General features: G+C 42.8%; 1 protein-coding gene across 1 annotated transcript in view; it reads right to left on the bottom strand.

Moving 5' to 3' along the window:
• LOC150102055 (homeobox protein cut-like 1) overlaps positions 1 to 21,042 on the bottom strand; it is a 308,969-nt gene that overhangs the window by 21,960 nt on the left and 265,967 nt on the right. Inside the window, exons 13-18 of the mRNA XM_090399958.1 lie at positions 19,122 to 20,191; positions 17,604 to 17,871; positions 14,510 to 14,913; positions 14,226 to 14,406; positions 11,415 to 12,741; positions 8,080 to 8,264 (exon numbers count right to left, since the gene is read on the bottom strand). Coding sequence (XP_090256084.1) covers positions 8,080 to 8,264; positions 11,415 to 12,741; positions 14,226 to 14,406; positions 14,510 to 14,913; positions 17,604 to 17,871; positions 19,122 to 20,191 — 3,435 coding nt within the window. The remainder of the gene's footprint in view (positions 1 to 8,079; positions 8,265 to 11,414; positions 12,742 to 14,225; positions 14,407 to 14,509; positions 14,914 to 17,603; positions 17,872 to 19,121; positions 20,192 to 21,042) is intronic.

Below are 21,042 nucleotides of genomic sequence, written 5' to 3'. Positions count from 1 at the left end.
GGTATTAAGATACACACCACACACACAGAGATGACTGCTGCCTCCTATTTTTTTTTTTTTTTCTTTTAAAGAGGGGTCGAAAAAAATTGTTTTTATATTTGTTTCGGTTTTTATTTCATCTGAGTAGCAGTTTTCATCGGTCAGTCAATGGCAGTGCGGCCTTATCCTCTGCATGCAGAGTTTCTTGAATGAGCGGAGCGAACTCGACAAACAACGAGAACCAGGGGAGTGCATAGAAATGTGCATAGGGCGCAGAAGAAACGAAGAATTACGCTTTTTTCTATTAAGTCGAAATGTAGCTCGTTCATTGTAATAACTGGACTCACCCACGTCTTAGTGAGAAGAACGCAACAGCAAGTTGGGAAAGTACAAGACGAACAACTAAATCCTTTTTATTTGTTTTATCCTCATCAGATGAGAATAATCGGATAATAGAATTATGCACATTATCAGGGAAAAAAAAATTTCGGTGAAACTTTGTATTTCAAAGGTGCATCTGCTTCCTAAATACAACTCCGTGCTTCAAGAACTGCACCAGCTTAACTGATGAATAGAAAGAATTTTATTGGCTCGTGGTATTGTGTTCCTGGTCTAAATCTTTTGCAGTGAAATGTGTTTATCAGAAAAGCAACATGTTCCTTGTATCCCAGACAGAACTCGCCATCTCTTGAAAACTTGCTAGAATTGCGCGGTAAATTATTTTTTAGAATAACAGATTAGAGGTGTATCTCACACACTCGTGCGAGGTTGAAGCCATGGGGCTGAAGGTGTATTTTGTAGAGCGATTATTCTTGGAAATAATGTTTTCTAACAACACGATTCGTGTTAGCTTAGGCATCCCCTTGAGGACGCCTCGATAGACTTAATGTACCGAAGTGGCAGACATCCTGTATTATTCATGAGAATTAATAATAATAATAAACGGGACTTTTCATATGCCCCATTATCAGTAACTCATTACGTACCTTTGCACAACTCGATGCGCTGATGGCGCTTCAATTACAAGTTTGAACTCTAAAGTTTTTTGAGATGCTGAAGCAATGCAGTGCATCGTTGATTTCAATGAAGATGTTTTGATTTACGGCCGAAAAGACTAAATCTATCCAGCCATTGTATTATGTCTGTTAATCGCGTTTCTGTCCAGTTTGCCCTAAAATCCCGAGTTTTCTGGAGGTAAAATCCATTTGACTACCGCATGAGACCAGATTCGATCTTGGGTCTCCGCAGCCAAAAGGCATCATCTTTATCGCCCCACCACTTAATCCATCGTAATCAATTACACCAAACTAGAAATGTCACAAGAAAGCGAGGCCTTCATGAAATATAAGTTATGGCGTTGTTGAAAATGTGAACACTTGTTCAGATCGAACCCAAACTGGCTGAAAAAAAAAAAAAAAAAGTAACAAAAATTGCTCATCATTTGCAGTCTTGTCACCCAGATATAAGAAGACAGTGCAGTTAAAGCCTTTTTTTTTTTTTTCGTGAAGAAACCAGAAAATACCGCACTTCACTTTGGCCAAAGTTCACGTATCATGTTTTGAACCTAATGAAGCTTTACGGAGAAGATTGGTTTGCAGTTTAGTTTACTTTCTGTTACACACTGAACAAAAAATGTCACTGATTCCTTCTTTCTTTATGTTACATCGCCATTTTCTCTCCCTCCTACTGCATATTTTTGGCTACAATCATTTAGCCCACGAGTCCCAGCTTTTTTACTTTAAAAACGAGGACAGTTATTTAAAAGGACAGCTAAACGCAATTCCTGATGTTTATAATTGAATGTGTGGAAATCTAAACAAGGCCAAAATTTCATGCTGGACCGAGAGTCGCTTTTGATGTCCCTTCATTTACCCGACTGTGTAACTTTCAGTCCATTTGCATTTTTGCTGAAACGCGTTAGCCTCTATCATAGCTGTTAATTTACACTTTCAGTCACTCTACTTCTCTTTACCATCACGTAGTTTTGCTTTAGCTTATTTGTTTTATCTTTACACTAACCGAGCAGTTTTCTCTGCTAATCAACTTCTCTTTCATCACAGCAACACGGATTCAGCTCTAGTTTTGGCAATTAATAACAATCTGTATCTCCCCCCCCCCCCATAGAAGCATTGCTGACATCCCCAAAATAGAAACGATGATCCATCACGGATTATTCTATTCATCGATTCTTTTTCTGTCCAATTATGAAATAGTCTTTTCAACTGAAGGTGGGTCAGCCGCTCTCATTTCGAGGGTGACGGGGTTTTTGAATGCAGCAAAAACGAGCACACCAACCAGAATAACCCGCTGACCTCATTGCTTCAGACGCGTCTGGAATAATTCTAAAACAATTAAGGTGTTATGTCGCTCACACGCCCTCTGTCGATTCTTCTTTTCCCTAATTTGATTTAACAGTCCGCGACTGTTAACCTCTTACCTCAATGTTAGTGCACTTTCCACTTGCATCGCATTCCCACTTCACCTTCCCCTCGCCTGTTACACCGCCTAAAAAAAAAAGCACTCGTACTGCTTTTCCCCTATTACATACGCTTCAATTTCTACCCTTGCAGGAACCCAGAATATCTCATCTACCTTCCATTTTTTTTTTTTAAGAGGCTGATTTTATTTCTTTGTCGTTATGGTTAAATGAGTCGCCACACCTTGTAAATATAAAGATTATTATGCTATCAAGGTAGAATCACACACTCCTTAATTTTCTTTAGGTGCTTATAATAACAGGTATCGGTCAACATTACTAACCATCTCCCAAATCGTGCCAATTACAGCAGCATCCCTACGATCCTCGTTTTTCTATATTTCCCTATTTCTACCACTATTCAGAAATTCCTAACTTTCTTTTTAATTATGCAACACCCCATTAAGAGTAGCTTCCGTATCTTAGTCAGTACAGATGGAGCCCTTTGATCAGAAAGATTTCCGTCAGTGACGCGAGGAACCTTTATCTGGTCTCTTTCGACTAAAGGTGAGTTAGTCGGTCTCATACGGTGGTAGGGGGTTTTTTCACCAGGAAACGTTTGTCCCCTAGAACAGGTAAACCAGCCCCGTGAACACACATGGGTTACAGTCATGAATACATCCCAGCCATCTGCCGGTCCTGAGCCCGGATAAAACTAGGAAAGCAATGGCGAACTACCCTGTAAAAATCTCACCAAGAACACTTTGTGGGCAACGCCTACAAAGTCACCTAGGGTCGGAAATGACTGAAAGGGAAGAACCAACCGACCAACACCCCATTGGTAATTGTTTCCTTTGCACCTCGAAGACATGCGTACTCCAACTGGCAATCTCAACCATCCCGATCTGTCCATCCAAAGTACTACATGTTAGAGCTCGAGTGCAGATGCGCTAATTACACACTTCTACTTCCCTTTTCTCTCATCAGAGAAGTCCCCCTCCCCCGACACACACACACAAAAGGCAAACCGGACTGAAGAACACGCGCAATTTGCAGACACGAATACACTCACATCATAGCTTTGATTGCGTGGCCGAAATCATCATACAGAAATTTAATGCCGTCACCCATTGACAACTCAAGCGTCATTTCTCCATTTTTATTTTATTATTTTATTTTTTTTATAGTTTGAGATTTTGGTCATTTTTAATGTACATCGAGTTTTAATGTTCACAATCATAATTTCCATTTTAAAACTAGTGGTGAGTTTGACATTACAACCTCAAGTCTTCGGCGTTTTGTTTGAACGAAGCTTCCTTTGAAAATGGATATTTCAGTAGGATCGAGCATTGTCTCATCTTATTGGGGATTGCTAAGTGGACGTTGCGTTATTCTCAAATATCGACTGAAAGCCACTACGGGGAAAATTATCAAAGTGCACGCTTTCAGGAAAGATGATTAATTTTATGCGATGTCGAGCTTTCGATGGCCCCTTTCTCATTAAGCAACGTACAGTATACCAATCGGGTTCTGATCAAACAAGCATGGGAATCCTAAACGTTTCTACAGCAAACCACGGTCTGGTTGACACCTTGCATATCTGACGGATTTAATTGGTGGAGAAGGGTGTCTCCGCGTCACGCCACTCATCGTCGGTTGAAATGCAACGTTGGATTTTGGAATGGCTGTGAACTGCATTCAACGTATTTAATTTTGAGTAGCAAGCGAAACACGCGAATGTAGACCGACGACATTGATGAAGATGCCATGAACTCTGAAGGAGTTTCTTTTGATGATTCTGCAGTATTAAAGATGGACCAATTTCGGTCGAAAGCAACCACCACGAAAACCAAAGTGAGGTCGACCGTTTACTTACGTCTATCTTCCTCAAGGCAATCCATCGCTGTTTCTTCAAAGGTCAGTTTGTGTTGAGAAGCATTTCTGCAATAATGTCATATTTCTTTTTTTATTTTATTCAATTAAGGAAGTGGTTTTATTTTTTAAAAAAATAGGTGGTTGTAATGTTAACAAAATGTTCTTAAAGATGCTTGCCAAAGAGTTCGAAAAGTGGTTTTCTTTCAGCAGGAGTTTAAAAAAAAAAGAGTAGATGCAGAAAGCGTTTGCTTGGGAGAGAATTAACCCTCCAGAGGCTGTTGAGCGCATTTTGATTTTCAAAGACCCATCCATATTTTTTTTTTTTTAACGAGATTGTGTTCTCCCTGAGCCAAAATTAAGAGTCACAGATTTCAGGAACTTCAATAAATAAAAAAAAAAAGTTCTTCATTGAAACTGGATCACGAGATGGTCATCCTTTTCGAAGAGGATGATTATTGAAGAGTAAAATTATTCTCGTAGATTCACTGGAATTGCATTTCCCAGTTCTGCTCTCTTCCTGGAGGGTGATCTCCAATAAACGAAGAAAAATTCCGCGACATCCATCTCTCCAGTCACGAAATATCGAGGGATATTTTCACTTACCTGTCGATCTTTTCTAAATCAAATACCATTTCTTGTGTTAGTGGGTGAGCTGTGTATGTATGCTTTTTTTTTTTTCTGTGAAATCAAACACTGACACTCCTTGACTGAGAAGGTTCAAGTTTATTGTCATCCGAAACTGGAGTAAAAATAGTAATATCAATCTGAATATCAAACATACAGGCATTCGTCTTCGGAGCAAGCTTAGAAGACATCAAATGGAGAAAAGAGGTTTAGATAAAAATATCCTGCATACAAGGCAAAGGTATTCTTAAATACATTGCACTACCTATGTTGAACTAGAGATTGGAAAGAGGTCCAAAAAACTTGCACACAACACGGGATCTCGTAAGAGGCGAGAAACCACGATAAACCACGAGATCTGCAAACGTTAAGGGGGAGAAAACCTCGTTTATTTTATGAAGTTTCATCTTAAACGCAATCCTATTGAAGGCAAGCGTGGAGATAAAGAGTTTTGCATCTTGTATCGGTTATGTTTTCTTCGCGTGACATGAAAGAGAGTGACAGTGGTGTTTGACGGTGATGAAGGGCCACCTGGTGAGTGAAAGTTAAAACGTTATAATCACAGAAGACCTCGTCTGTCCCTCGAGGAAACAGATCGGCCGTTTAACTTTACAAGACAACGACAAACAGAAATATATATATTTATTTATATTTATATATATTTAAGAAAAGATATATCTGGTGGGGGAGGGAAGGTTCGACAAAATAAAAACACAACTTAAAACTACTACATGTATAAATACGGATTAAATAGGTTTTGAAATCGTAGCTGACGACACTATGATAGTGATCCCAACACCATGAACAGGGACGAAAAACTGAGGGGTCACCAGCGAGTTTAAATGTAAATGGATATAACGTAAAAACTGCCGAACATTTACAATAGCTCAACCACAAAAAAAAAAGGGAAAAAAATGAAAAAACATCTACAACAAATAAAAACTGGCCATGATGTATTAGCTCTTATAATACTGGCTGGCAAAAAATAAAAATAAAAACAGGGGCAGGGGTTGAGAGGGAAGGATTTCTCAGAATTTTACAAGAAAATAAAGATAAGATTTAATGAGACTTTCACAATAACACGTAAGCACCGTATATGGATTCATAATCCATCGTCTTCTGTACAGACATGAAATGAGACGAGTTCACAGAACAATCAGGCACTCCGCACGCATACAAGACGTGCATGCAACACAGAAAAAAAAAATAAAATAAAATAAATAAAGTTCCAGAGCGTGTCGTTTTTCTCGAGATTTACAGCAAATGGAGTGACGTCACCCGTTTCGGATAATTTTGGACAGCGTCATCGAAGAGAAATACTTTGAAAATGTGACAGTTTTTTTCCCCTACCCAACTGGAGCAGTTGAGCTATAACTTTACACGCGAAAGTCACACACACACAAGAACATTAACACACGTTGCCATAGTTGACTAGGGTAGCGCGTGTTGCCATAGTTACTACAAAGTTCATTGTTAACTAGAGTAACGCGCGTTGCAATCGTTGCAAGCGATTCGTTAAGGTAGCACGTGTCTGTCACATTTACAAGAACAATGTTTACGATACTGCTCGTTGCCATAGATACAAGAACAATGGTTTTTACGATACCGCGTGTTGTCATAGTTACAAGAACTGTCTACGATATCGCATGTTGCAACAGCAAAACTGTCAAATGAAAAAGCACGGCGTTACCATAGATAACAATAACTGAGAACGAGAACAGTACGGTACGGTACAGCAATGTGAATTGGAAACGAGGGTATGGATGACGTCAGGGAGTAGCAAAAGAAAAACGACACGTTCTGGCCTAAAACGACATCGGTCGGGTTAGAGTCTAATAGTAACTATACAACTAGCGACACACAAAAGACGCGAGTTTCACTCGCCAATTATACTCTCGAACCAACATGCAGTATTAATCTCAAGCTTTTTTTTTTTTTTTTTTTTCACGGGGAAAGAGTAATTGCATTGAATGCTTAATAACAGTTGTAACAGGAGCCTCAAAAAGGATTTTTTTCATTAAACCGGACAATAAACTTTTTTGGGGGGAGGGGATGAGGAAGAGGGGCTGGTAACGGATAACACGAATCAAATCAACTGCTGTTGGCACAAGAACTGATGAGCAAACTTAAGTGTAGTCTCGTTCCCACCGAATTTCGTGTTCGCCATCAGCTAGGTTTCAGATGAAGTATAAAACTCGCACGAATATAAATACACCTCCATTAACACATTCTATGATACAGGGTTTGATTGGTGTGTATGATACAAAATCGTTTCCAATTTACTAGAATTACGACACACAAAAAGTGGACAAGAAAGATTCGTAGATCTACCGGGAACGAGACTATTGCCAGAGGGAACCTCTTCCATACCACTAATTTTTAAGTTTGTTGTCCGTACGCAATGCTAATAAGAGTTATTTTAGTTTTCTTCCGCTTTATGTTTTTTAATCCTGTACTGAGGGTATTTTGTGACCATTAATTCAACTCCATTTTCTCTTAAGATATCCATCTCAATATTCGCATATTTAAAAGGACTTCCTCACCGAGAGACATCGCGAATTACACCACATTTGATTTATATTTCGCAAAGCGACGCCTGCATTTACAGGTGCTGCCATCTAGTGAGATGGATTATTAACATATGCTAAATCTATGTTGAGGGTCTACAGGAAAGCAACTGTTCATGCGAAAGATTATTGGTTAGGGGTGTGGTTATACAAAATAAAAGAAAGTGAAGCTTTTCATCACGCACTTCTCTCTCCTAAGAAAGGGGCCGAAGGATTTGTTGAGGAATGTTCTCAAATGAAACCAGCGAGAAAAGGAAAGGGAAAATGAAATTCAAGAACAAGTATGATAGCTGGTGCGTGGAGTATGTGGCGTTCCTCGATGAGTCCCTGACTCCCCTGGAGGTCTCTCCTAATAATAATAACAAATGAGTTCTCAAACGTTTTTACAGACCGTGATGGTCAACATTTACCAACACAGCTTTTAGATTCGTTTTTCTATGATTGTAAGTAAAGGCACTTTAAGGTGTTAATCTGAGTATTTTGGAAATTCGACTTAGATTGGGACTGTACATATTTTCCCAATTTTTATTCACCAACAACAAATGAGAAACACGAAATGAAAATAACTGGCAATAGATGGCGCCACTATTCTGCGTTGATTCGCATATTCAGCATTACGATTACTACATATGAAAGAACGTCTTTTCAGATCATTTGTGTATTTTGTACTCCGGGACAAGAAAGAACGCAGACGGGTATAAAAACCCAAGTGCAAATTAATTAATGGACTTTTTTTGGTGCCGATTCTTAGTTCAGAATGATGGTCAACATTTACTAAAGAAGGTTGTGACCGGTGCTGCCATCTGAAGGGAACAAATAAAAAAATAACACAAATAATGACTTAATAATTAGAAAGGGTGGATTTTCTTGCTTTTGACGCGAATAGATATCCGACCAACAATCTCATGCTGCCGTACGGCATGTATGATGTCCGAAGAATTTCGTGAATTTCCAAAATCAGCTCACAAAAGAGGTTCGATATAAAATTAGTTCATGGATTATTCTGTTATTGCACGATTCCTCAATGTTGAAAGCGAAGTAAAGTTTGTAGAAATATTTACTTGTAACTACACTAAATGTTCTGAACGTAACCACAGCCTTTATACGTGGATGTACCACCTTCTATGATTGCACTACTCACTTGCAATCGTAGACGGTCGAAAAAATTGCGCAATCACGAAACAACGACTAGGGGTGTTTCGCGCATTCAAAGTGAAAGAAATTCATTAAAACGAATTTCTCTCTTACATAAACTGAACGAAATCTTATTCTTCTCTTGTTTTATTTTCTTGGCATTCAGTGCGCGTGACTGCCTTTTCCTTGTAAGTTTAAGAACAGTGGCACCAATGGAGGTCTGCGAACTACTAAAAGAAGTGTCATCTACGAAATTTCATACCAATAATAATTTTTTTTTTAAATTGATTCACGAAAACGGTGTTTCCTAATGTGTCTATATTTAACGATAAACAGATGTCCGGATGGAATATTAAATGAAAAATTAACATTTGTATTCCCCCCCCCCCACTTCCAATATATCTTTAAACATCAATAGATGGATGCATCTACGAATATTAAAAATCCTCAAACGTTTTTAAACATTGTTAAGACGGACTGTTTTAGTTCTCACCGAATTTTGTAAAAGAGTAGGCAGCCAACATACATCTTCATTTCACCGGTAGTTGAGATCATGCCCACTGACGATATACCCACTAACAGGGTTTCGAGAATTTAAGGGGAACTGCTCTAATCTGGTGTTCATATCTTTAAACTTCCCAACAGAGAGAGAGAGAGAGAGAGAGAGAGAGAAAGGTAGGCTATTCGGAAGCGGGAAAAAATTTGTACACGAAAATGGAATCCCCGATTTCGAGATTAAGGCGGATGCGTTTGCCTATTTTATAAAGTTCATTGATTTGAACTTTTCTGTTTAAAAAGTCAACTTTGTCGCTGTCTGATCTTTCAATTGACCCCAATTCTTTAAAGTTCATCGGTTTCAAAAAGTAAATAAAAGGCCTGCGTTTTCGAAGCGACGTCTTTACATTAAGTGAACCCATCAGACCTGAGCGCATGCGTATTTCAGCACACCGATAACAGTTGGATGTCAAGGTTTAACCCTCAGAAACGAGTGCTATACATGCACAAAGCTTACTTATCTTTACTTGAATTGCTCTTATAAATACTCCTAGAGACTCGAGCAGAATTTCTACTGCCGACTACAGTGTCACCTTCGCTCTATCGCATTGTCTAATACATTGCGAACATTTTTTCATCTGCTTATGAACAAAGTTGAAATCAGCGATCATCTTTTCGTGTTTATTACGACAACGAGTATACATTTTTGGCAAATATATTATTCTAAATATGCCATTCAAGTTTAGTTTAATGACACAATAGAAACGGGTCCTAACTCTGAAGTTAAATTTTGACATTTTTCATAAGACTTTTCAGGAATATTCAAGAACATGTCGCTTCCAAATAAGAGTTAGTATATTTAATTACCGGATTTATTCTGATACATCTCCCCCCCTCCCAACCCAGTCCAGTTTTCATTTGAGGTGTGGTCCCATATATCAGAAAGTTGAACAAGACAAAGTAGTTAAAATTTCAATGGCTTCCCTTATTATGCCATACATTGTCGGTAGATGGCAGCACTAACATCGCACTTACACGCACAATGGGAATCCTCAGCATACGTTCTTTCATTTTCTAACTGAGATATAGATTTTGATGGCAGCTAACTCTAGCGGGTGTTGCACGGAAGAGGTTCCTCGAGGATTGCAAAAAAGTAAATCAGAATTAGGATGAGGACATTTTACATTAGGAAACGAATTTTAAAACAATAATAATAAAAAAACAAAACAGACTAGAATGCCCGAACAGCAAATTACAGAAAGCCGACATGCACACAAATGTACTCTTTTGCTCTCAACCTCACGCAGACGTACATAATACACATAAAGAGGCACACGGCACAAAATTAAACAGACGACTTTTTTTTTTCCAAATCCCCGAAATCTAGGGTATGCCCGAAAGCGCCATCTGGTGGCCGTTAAAGAAGGCATCTCATTATTTATAATATATATATATTTATGTATGTATGTATATTATATATACGTGTCAAAGGTTGTAAGGACCCGAAACACACACGCACGCACACAAACACACACGATAACTAACAAGAAAAAAGCTGGAAATGTGTCCAAAAAGTGGGCAATTTTTTTTTTTTTTTCATTCGGAAAAAACAGACAACGTGTAAAGAGAATTGTGGCTGTGTGTAGAATGATAACATTACTAATACTGGATGAGTCACTGGCTGTCTCTGGGAGGGTGTAAATAGGGGGCCAACGAAACGAAAGGGAACTGAGTGAAAGTCGTAAGTTTTGATCTTGGTTCCTACTAGCCTAGGAAACAACAAAATAATGAAGCAATTTCTTATTATTTACATTAAATATCTTCCCAAAGTGGAAGCAAAAAATGCTAGTGAAAAAGGTCGGAAGATGTTTTAAAAGCGTTTACAAGACTAGCGCGCGCGAGCGCGGATCCACGCACACACACACTCATGCACAAACGCATAAGCTAACCATGCACGCACTCACTCACTCGAGCGCGCGCACGCGCCGTGAACAAAATGTACAAAAAAGGTGGGTTGCTACGTCAACACGAGGAGTGTTGGCCTATTGTGCTTTCTGCTCCGAATCTACGTTTAACCTTCAACCGTCGGGCTGGTCGAGAGGGTCGAAAAGGAGGAAGGTTGAGTTATAAGCTCGTGCTCTTTGCGATTGGTTGGTTGGGTGTTTCTCCGAGGCTGACAGAGAGGGGAGAAGAGAAAAGGGGCTCAGACAACAACAGAAAAACCGCGTGATATCACACTTTGCACTCGGGCAGCCTCAAGTCGCATCATAAGGCCACTCGTCCACCGGGACCCCGAAACACCCTCCGAGTCCTCCGTTCAGAACTCCCAGTCCTCGTCTTCCTTCTCGATCCTCCGCTGCAGCTTCTCGATGTTCTTTTTTCTGGACTCGGCGTCTTCCCACGTGTCCTCGGGCTCACTGTCCATCCCCCTCTTCCTCCTCTTGTCGCCCCCGTTCGCCACGTCGCTGTCCTCTTCGGCGGCGTCCTCCTCGGGGGCTTTCTCAACGTCCGTGTCCCCGTCGTCAGCGGTCGCGTTTTTCTCGGCGTCCACGGCCGAGGAAGTGGCGATGACGTCATCGTCCGGGGCTGGCGCGGGTTCCACGTGCACCGTTTCTTCGCGTTGCGCCAGCAGCAGATCAAAGTCCTCCGTCTGCCGCACACACACGCCGTTAATGATCTGTTCCGAGTCGCCGGTTGACCTGTCGACACCCACCAGGTCGTCGTCGTCGTCGTCCTCGTCGTCTTCGTCCTCGCTCTGCACGTCGCTGTCGTGTGAGAGTTCGAGTCCCGGGTCGACCCATTGGGGCATCGCGGGCTTCCGACGGTTGCTGCTGCTGCCACTCCCGCTGGGTCGGAGCTGCTCTTGAAACTGCCGCTGCATGTGAGGGGAAAACACTTGCCGTTGCTCGTCGACGGACTCGCGGTCGCTGCCTTCTGTGATCACCTGGTCCTGAGAGAGAGACAGCGACAAGTTCGAGTCCTCGTTGACCTCGCTGTTCGACCTTTCGTCCGTGCTGCTGCTGCCCGCCGTGTCCGCTTTCGACACGCCAGTGCTGCCACCTCGTGAGTGATACTGACTAGACATGCTCAAGTCCAAGGTGCCGACGTCATCTCCCGAGACCGACAGGGGGGAACAGTTCCTATAAGGGGAGTACACGTACCCCATGCCCCCGTACATGCTGCCGGAGTAACTCGATGGCGTTCCCTTCTCTCGGCACCGCTCGGCAAGACGCTGGTTGAGGAGGATGCGATATTGAACCGGGTCAAAGGTGAGGCCTTCCCTCACCGAGAGCAGCAGGCCGCCCGAGGGGCCGCTGCCTGTGGAAGTTTCACTGGGCTTCTGGTCTTCCGTGTGGGTCGGGGAGTTGTGCTGCTTCATCCGCATCCTGTGGTTGTGGAACCAGTTGGTGATCGTCCTCACGGAGAGGTTCAGCTCGGTGGCCAGGAACTCGATGGTCGCCGTGCTCGGGTACGGGTCGAGATTGAAGGCCAGTCGGAGGGCTTCTTTCTGCTCCTCGGAGAACAGCACCCTCGGCTTCTTGGCGGGCGGGTACGGAGAAGGAGGGGCGAAGTTGAACTGGTACATGTGGTTCTCCAACTGACTTCTGGGGGTTTCCAACGAGTCCCCTGTGTTCCGTCGGCGCTTGTTTGCTGAAAAAAACAAAACGAAGAAATGAATTAGAATAATACGGGAAAGAAACCGCGACATAAGGGGGCAGGGGGGAGAGAGAGAGAATAAACAAAGTTATTTGAAAATGTTGTGCACGTGGCAGAATGCAAAGTAAGAAAAGTGTACTCAACCACATTAGCATAATTTATGGCTGATAATTAATTAGGATAATCTACTGACGTAATCACTCCGCATTCCTCACAACAATATCACGCACAGAAGCCACCAGATTAGCATAACTCATCGAAACACACCTCCTTAGCACCCCGTAATGACTATTGTCGCCAGGTGGGGAATAGCAGTAAAAGAAAGTGCTCCGCATTCTCCAAGGGGTCAAACCTCAAACTTGCCAATTTCTTAAATAACGGAAACTGCCATTTCCCACGAGCCTGAACAATAATCAAAATGAATTACAATTTATTAAGCAGATCGAACCGCCCTAATACGAACGTACCCTTCACGTGGGACGAACGACGCCAACCCTACTGCATTTCCAGATCAGCATTAATATAATCATTTAAAATTATCTCGAAGCTGAGTCCGCGAAAGAAATTTAACTTAACGTATTAAGTAATCAAAAAGTGTTATTTGTACATCTTCAAAACAGCATTTAAGAAATTCCGACGCATATCCAACGTGCCTCCAATAACCCCTCTCCCCAAAAGAGCTCATTTCTAATATTCGCCATGAAAAAAAAGAACATTTTTTTCAGTAATCATTACCGAAGTAAATATTCTGATACAGTAATTAAAGAGACCCAAAATACAAATGCTTAAACATTTGACCATTTTAAAGTATGCAGTTATTCAAATGACAAATATTAACTAGATGTAGAATAACTATGTATAGCGGATGTAAAAAAAAAAATTTAAACTACAGAACAAGATCTGCATCTTCATTAATATATTCTAGCGTGATGTTTACGAGCATATAAACACGCACACACAGTATCCAGTACCATATAATATTAAAAATTGACTAGTTCACGTGCCAGCCACTAGATGGCAGGAGAGACCACAAATTGAAACAGCTTTGCTAGCCTTTCCTCCCGCCAGCATCCAGTGCCAAGTATTAACGGAACAAGTAATCCAATGAACTAACAGCGACATCTATTGACATATTGAGGCATTCAATGACTACCTGGCCTAGAAAAAATGGAAGGTAAAAAATGGGAAGCCTCACAAACTTCCCTAAAATTTATTATTAAAAATAAATAAATAACTGTATTGAAGAACTGACGCCATTACTATACTGTAAATACATTTATCTAGGATGACGATTATTATTATTTGCGGATTTTTTAAGTAGATAGTGATTGGAGAATTTCGTGGTTTTTGTCTTGTGAGTGAAATAAATAATGGAGTACACCCGATGAGCTCAATTGTGCCCCAAAATGCTGCTAGCTACGATTTAAAAATAATAATGATAATAATAAAAACTGTGGCCACCAGATGGAGATACGTACCTTCACGCCGTTCGTTTTTGATGGTCTGGAGCTTCTCAACATTACGAGGGTCGTTTAGCCACATCTGCATCCTAATGAAGGGTTCCCTTCCTTTGATGCTGAGCATGTGCCAAGGTTTGGGCTTCGAGAGGAGTTCGCTGACGGAGCCTTGCGAAAGTCCCAGCACAACTTCTCCAAATATCTACAGAAAAGAGACGGGAAAAGGGGATTATAAGCGATGATCGCGGGCTTCGCTTGGCCAGAATTCAGAATGTAACAAAAGTGCTGCGTACAGCGCCACCTACCAATGGGGCACCCACCTTCTGTCCGATATTGTGGGCCATGAGGGTTTCCTTGATCTTTGAGGTGATGCTTTGAGTGTCGAGGTCCGTGGTCAGAGCTGCCATTTCGTACACCGAAGGCTGGGCGTAGCTGAGGGAAGAACGAGGAACGTGATGATGATGGTGGTGGTGACTTTTACGTCCATTGGTGCCACCAGGGGGCGTGCTGCTGTTTGCGGTGTTGGGGCTGTTCACCGTCAACGGAATGGGAACTCCTTCCGGAGTTGCTGAGGTAGACCGAGGAGGCGGATTGGTCTGAGGAGAGTACAAAGTGCTGTTGGGGGTCGGCTGACGTCCTGCTTCCATGGGTGGTCTCGGGATCGGATGGTTGGGTTCGGGAGGTGTGCGCGTTGTCACTTTACTAGTACCTGAAAGGAGGTGGAAAAAAAGAAAGGCTGCTTCAGATTTCGGACGTTACATACATTCCAATTCAATTTTTAGCTCAATCTCCTTCGATCCGAGGAGTGTTTAAAAGAGTAACACAACATTTAATGTGCGTGTGTGTGTGCGCGTGCGCGCGTTTTGTGCGGTAGGTGTGTTTCCCGATGCGGCCCAGTGAAATCCATTGGGTTCACCGCATTATAGGATAGCCCTGATGACTAACCACAACGCCCTCTGTACAAAGCTTCAGGCAAAGTTATTGTCAGTCTTCATGTGTTTATATTCCATCAGCACAATAACCAGCCACATGCTATCTGTACAGCAAGGTAGCTCAATTTTTGCACGAGAGCCTGGTCTGAGGGGTTTAAGATGTTCTGTTTGTGCTAAGGTCTTTTTTTTTTTTTTTAATCATAAGATCAAAGTTACACGAACTTGTGTTCGGCAAATGGGGAGGTTTTCCATGTTTTTTGCCGCTCAGATTTCGTGCAAAACAACTGGTGGATACAAATATATCTCCATTGCGTTGACAGTTTTTGGACTGCAAGCATTCAGACAAAGAATCCTAACGAGCAACGACAATTTATGCTACTTTTTAGCTGCATTTTTTTTTCCAGTCTCTGACATCCTCTTGACTGAAGCACATTCGTTGCATTGATGTTCCAATTCACAACGTAATCGTCATCGAGATTGTGAACTTATTCCATGAGCGTTGTTCTGGTTTTCCTTCTGGGACAGACCAACAACCCTTCCACCCTTCATTTAAGCGCTTCTCTTGCCACAGTCACCAAGATTGCAGCGCAACAGGACCGATTCGAGCCATTCCACTGTTGCCACCTACACGTCACACGCACAATATCGATCGTCGACATTGGTCGTTTTTAACAATCACTGCACTTTTTCCTGAACTTATCTCGGAATCCTGCGCTAACCAATGATGACTTTATTACTCTCAGAATAGTTGAAAACTAAAACGAGGAAGCTCACTTCCTCTTTTTCACAGTTTAATAAACATTTTTTTTTTTTTTTTAAATATATTGGCTAAAAGTTTGCAAAGTCTCTACTGGATATTTGAAGCCAGGAAATGCCGTGCAAAATTCGCTAAGTATGTTTTTTCTAAACGTGGTATTTTAGCTCGGTTTCGTGGCAAAAAACGTGATATGAGGATTATGCGGTAATTTAAATTTATCAATAGAAGTAACAATGAAAAATCTTTCTCTCTTAGGCATAGTAAAAGTATGTCCAATAGACGCTATGAAGGTTGCTGTAAAGATAGGTAAGAAAACTGACTCTCAGAATATTCTACTTGCACACAGTCTCGACAAGGAGATCTCAAGACGAGAATGTTGAGTATCACAAATTCGATCTTAAAAGGAATTGAATATTACTATGGTTACTGCCAATTACGAACTTCCACAACTAACACGACATCACTTTTAAATAAATATTCCACAATAACTTCGCGATACGATTTCTCTGTTGCCACACGTTTTTCTTAACGAGGTTAAAATCCGCCCTAAGCTAGATGTTGTGGGGGGGGGGGGGGGAAACGGAAGAGAAAGTTCATTTAATGTTTTGTGAAAAAGAAGAAAGGATAAAAAAAAAAGATGGCGACTGCTGTAGTGCTCTTTGGGCTATTATGAAAGAGAATAATTCAGTTATAGGTAGCGCTGCTTGAGTATGCTATTTAGGATGTAGGGTGGGGGAAAGCTAAGGGGGGGGGAGGAGGAAACAAACAACAACGAAGCCTAACTTTTGAAATAATGGTATTCCGACCGCGCGTGTTAGCGCAATACCGGCCGTTTGATGAGCATCGCTCTTATAAAAATTCAAACGAATCAAGTGGCTGAAATGTCCCACATTCACACTCAGCGGCATCTTCCGCCGAAAAATTGAAATTCAAATTTTGACGAAATGCACAGATAACAAATTTTTGATAGGCATTATATCCTTTAAGACACTAAACAGCATCCGTAATGTTTTAAAATTACAGAAACTGCTTTTCAATATTCCTTGCTTAGGTTCGGTTGTATTGATATTGCATAATGTAGGCAAATGCGCGCCCGGAGCCCGCTACCTGTCTATATGTAAATTGTTTTATTTTGAATCGCTCAACCAAAAATAATACGCCCGTGTGCAGCGATGAGCATTTTGTTTTATCAGATGCTACCGGGCGAAGGTAATCACGCGCAACAAACGCCGGTGGCGGACATTTCTTAATGTGTGTGTGTGTGTGTGTGCGGCAATTACAATTAAAACAATACAAAGGAAAAACGAGCTCTTTACGACCACGACGTTCGGTTGATGTGGCCTGTCCGCCCGCAACAGAGTTCAAATGACCATCGACAATTAGCGCATGCGTACAAAGAGGCAAAAAGGACGGGGAAAAATGCGTCCACTTGAGATGGGACTTCAAACGATACTAGTAATAAGGCCATTTCTTGCGAGAACAATGCGAAACAATAGTAATTAGCAAACAATATTACGCAGATAATTACACGCATCGGTGATGAATCTTCACCGACTTGTGCGGCGGACAAAGGCGAAAGAGATGACGACAATTACTGCTGCACTTCTCTCCAACAGCCAAAACTAATTAGTTGAAACACAACAATGGCCCGAATGCGGCTTTTAATGACGGCGAGCGTAAATTTCATCGACCCCCAAAGCCCGAGCTTACCTGCGGTGTTTACTGGTCCAGCGAAGCCTCCGGTCCTCATCAACTTCTCCGGAGCGATCTTGTACTGGGACGCCACCAATTTATGGACGGCGTTGTCGTCTTCCAGAAATATCTTCATGCGGATGAAGGGCTCACGACCTTTCTGGGTCAGCATGTGCCACGGCTTTGGGCGAGCTAGAAGATCGGACACGGAACCCTGAGACAAACCGAGGACGCTTTCTCCGAACAACCTCTGACTGATGGAATACTGACTCAACTGCTCTTTCACCTGGAGGGAAGGAAAGAAGAGGGAAAGCCGTGAGAAGCGGAGGTCAGGGTCAACACAGAAACTATGCAGCAGTGAGAGTAAATAGAGCGGGCGTTAAGTTAGCACGTTCAATCCTCCTCCGAACTAAATCACACTTTGCTTAACTGCTATAACTTGGCCTATTAAAACCAGGAGGAGAAATGCCCCTGCGCGTTTAAGTCTACCGCATGGAAACATTCCCGGATGCTGGCAATAAGCCTATCGTAAACTGCATGCGGATTTTTTTTCTTCCCAATGCAAAAGCAAAACTTTCATGTGAAATTTCATGTCAGTAACGAAGTAGAAATCACAGAAAAAAAAAAAAAAAACAGGCGTGATGGAGCACTGTCGTGCTACAAGGATCATTTACCTAAAGCCCACACTGATGATATTTTTCTCTCAGATAAAAAAAAAAATAAATAAAAAAACTCGTTAATAAGCTTTTGTAAGAGCACCCTGAGCAAAGTTATCTGCCTGAAGAAGATCTATTCGGACAAGCTGAGGTCTCTTCTTGAAAATGGCTAAGCCAGTCAATAGAGTCTGAAAACTTCTCGTCGGGATCATCCATCCATCCACTTCGTGTGAAGATGGACTCAACTGGAACGTCAGTGGTGCTTAATGGCAGCAAACACAAATCTTCGCCAAACTAACTCTTATCGAGTTTACATCCTTTGAATAAATTCACAGCATCTGCGAGGATTCAAGCTTCGAAACTTGTCCCCGTTCCTATCCTGGGTGCGAATATATTTCCTCTCGCTCATGCGCATGCTTAGGTTGGACAAGGAAGTCAACTCTTGTCGCACGCAATCGATTAATTGAACTATACTAATGAATGGACGTGGGATCAATCACGTGTGTTGATCGAGGAGAGGGAGGATAATAAATAAAAAAAAACATCCGTACAGTTGAGTGTCATCCTATTCGGGCAAATAACTTGATCAAGTTTCAATGCGCTGAGAGAGAAAAACGAAATTTGTTTGTTCCCAGTCCAAATCTTCAAAACAAAATCCCTTCATAAATAAAAAAAATATATAAATAAATAAATAAATAAAACTCGCTGTAAAAACTATTCGAGAGGATATCTTGCTGGCCTCCACAGGTCTCTAATTGGGGGTTGACATTAACAACCCCTGAAACAACCACTTCGATCAGCTTCCGTTCCGAAAGAGTTCTGTGGGTGCCTGCAAAGATCACGTGCACTCTCTCACCTCAGAGACTGCGGACTAACTCACCTTCTTGACGATGTCCTCCGTGTTCAGGTTGTTGTACAGGTCAAACTGCTGCTGAGTGATCGGTGGCAGCACTGCTTTGGCGGGCCTCTGGGGAGGAGTGGGAAGTGCCGGCACAGCCGTCTGGGACAGGAGCGAGTTGGTGATCGACTGCATTCTCTGCAGCGGCGATGCGGATGTGGTGAGGTCCTCCACGTTGCTTCCGCTCGCTGGTACCGCGTCCGCACTCAGAGGCAGAAGAGAAGCCGGTGCCGACGATGGAGAGTTGTGCATGTAGGCGGGCGAGGACTTGAGGGAGTTGGGTTCCGTCTTGGGTCGAACCAGAGAGAAGGCACTACCGTGGTGGCGGAGATGATCGGGTTCGGAGGTGCAGCAAGTCGACTTCGAGTCGGACCGGGGTCGCACTGTGGCGTCTACGGGAACGTCCTGGGAGTTGCCGGGTGGTGCTGAACCCGGGCTGGCTCCGAGTGGCAAGGCGGCGAAAGTGGTTCCGTTGACCATGGACGCTGTGGTGGTGGGAAAGGGTCCGAAAGTGGTGGGGACCCCTGCGGCGGAGGTGGGAGGCACCAGCTGGGACAGACGAGACAGCTCCTGGTGGTAGATGGTGAGGGCCTGTCGGATCTCCTCCTGCGTCCTCTCGTACTGGTCTCGCGGTTGGCGAAACCCCTCTTCCACCCGCTGTCCGATCAGCTTGGCCAGTTCTTCCTGGTAGATGCGAGCCACCATTTCCTGAGGGATGTCGTCATTCTCGTATTTGCGCGAGCGGCGGCTGTTGTTTCCGTTCGTGGAGGAGGAAGAGGAGGAGGTGGGAGATACGTGGTTTGCCGTCCTCAGCATCATCGTCCCAATGGAATTCCCTCCCCCGTCTCCCCCTCCCCCTCCATCTATCCCTCCACAGTCCGCCCGAAGGTCCTCGGGAGTGTCTCGACAAGAAACTATCCCCCCGTTGTGCACGGGGCTCTTGTTCTCCTTGCACCCCAACATGATCATTTGAGCTTCGTTGAGGATTTGGGCGATCCGCTCCTCGGCTACGAGGTCGTCTTGCTTGAAGGCGGGAATCCCTGCGTCCTTCCCTGGAAAAAAAGGAACGGCTGCTAAGAAAGCGAGGAACACAAAACCGTGATTAGAACAAAAGTATTCAAAGCTAACTTAAAGAACGAGTCTTAACACTCACCGGCTGCAAATCGAAGTGCTCGGTTTGCTATTAATTCCCAAAAGAGGACGCTCGCGCAGGCCCTTTATTAATTCCTCCCCCCCCCACCCCCCCCCCCCCCCCTTCTTTCGTGGCCACGGCAACGAGACATTCGCTCGAATTTCAATGTAGATAACTAACTTTTCGTATCTTTATGGCCTTTATGTCCGAATCGGAGATAATTTGGTCTCATTTGCAAAATTTCCACCGAAAATGGATGAAATTCCATCCATTATCCAAGTTCTCGTGTCTGCTGTGTACGCGTGTCGCACAAATATTGGAGCATCGAAAGCACTAACGAGCACTCCTGGGTTCGGCAAGAATCAAATGACTGACATTTTACTTCCCCTCCCCCCACCAATGCAGTTGTGGTCTCCACGAAAACACCTTCCTTAAGCTAAACATCGTCTCCGGAAATGATTCGTTTATTTTTAGGAGGGGGAAAAATTAAGAAATCTGCGGTTCGATGATTTCACATTTTCAGACGTGATCTCAAATATTGCGATTTTGGACCAAGAAAAGTCCTGAAGCTGGAAGAGTTGGGATTAATTTGAATTCGGGACTAATTTTTTGGTTACTGACCACCTGCACGCCGACTTACTTCGCTTGTTCACAACACGTCAGTCAGTCGAGTGTGTCGGTGATCGTAGTACGCACGCCCGCCCGCCCTCTCCTAAAGAAACGAGAATACCGCAGTGTGGTTTTGTTCCGTCCGAGATGGATTTAACAGAG

This window comes from Typopeltis vanoorti, chromosome 11 (assembly GCF_054136105.1).
Source record: "Typopeltis vanoorti isolate ZY-2024b chromosome 11, IOZ_Tvanoo_1.0, whole genome shotgun sequence".
NCBI lineage: Eukaryota > Metazoa > Arthropoda > Arachnida > Uropygi > Thelyphonidae > Typopeltis > Typopeltis vanoorti.
This window is presented reverse-complemented; position numbering and strand designations above follow the sequence as displayed.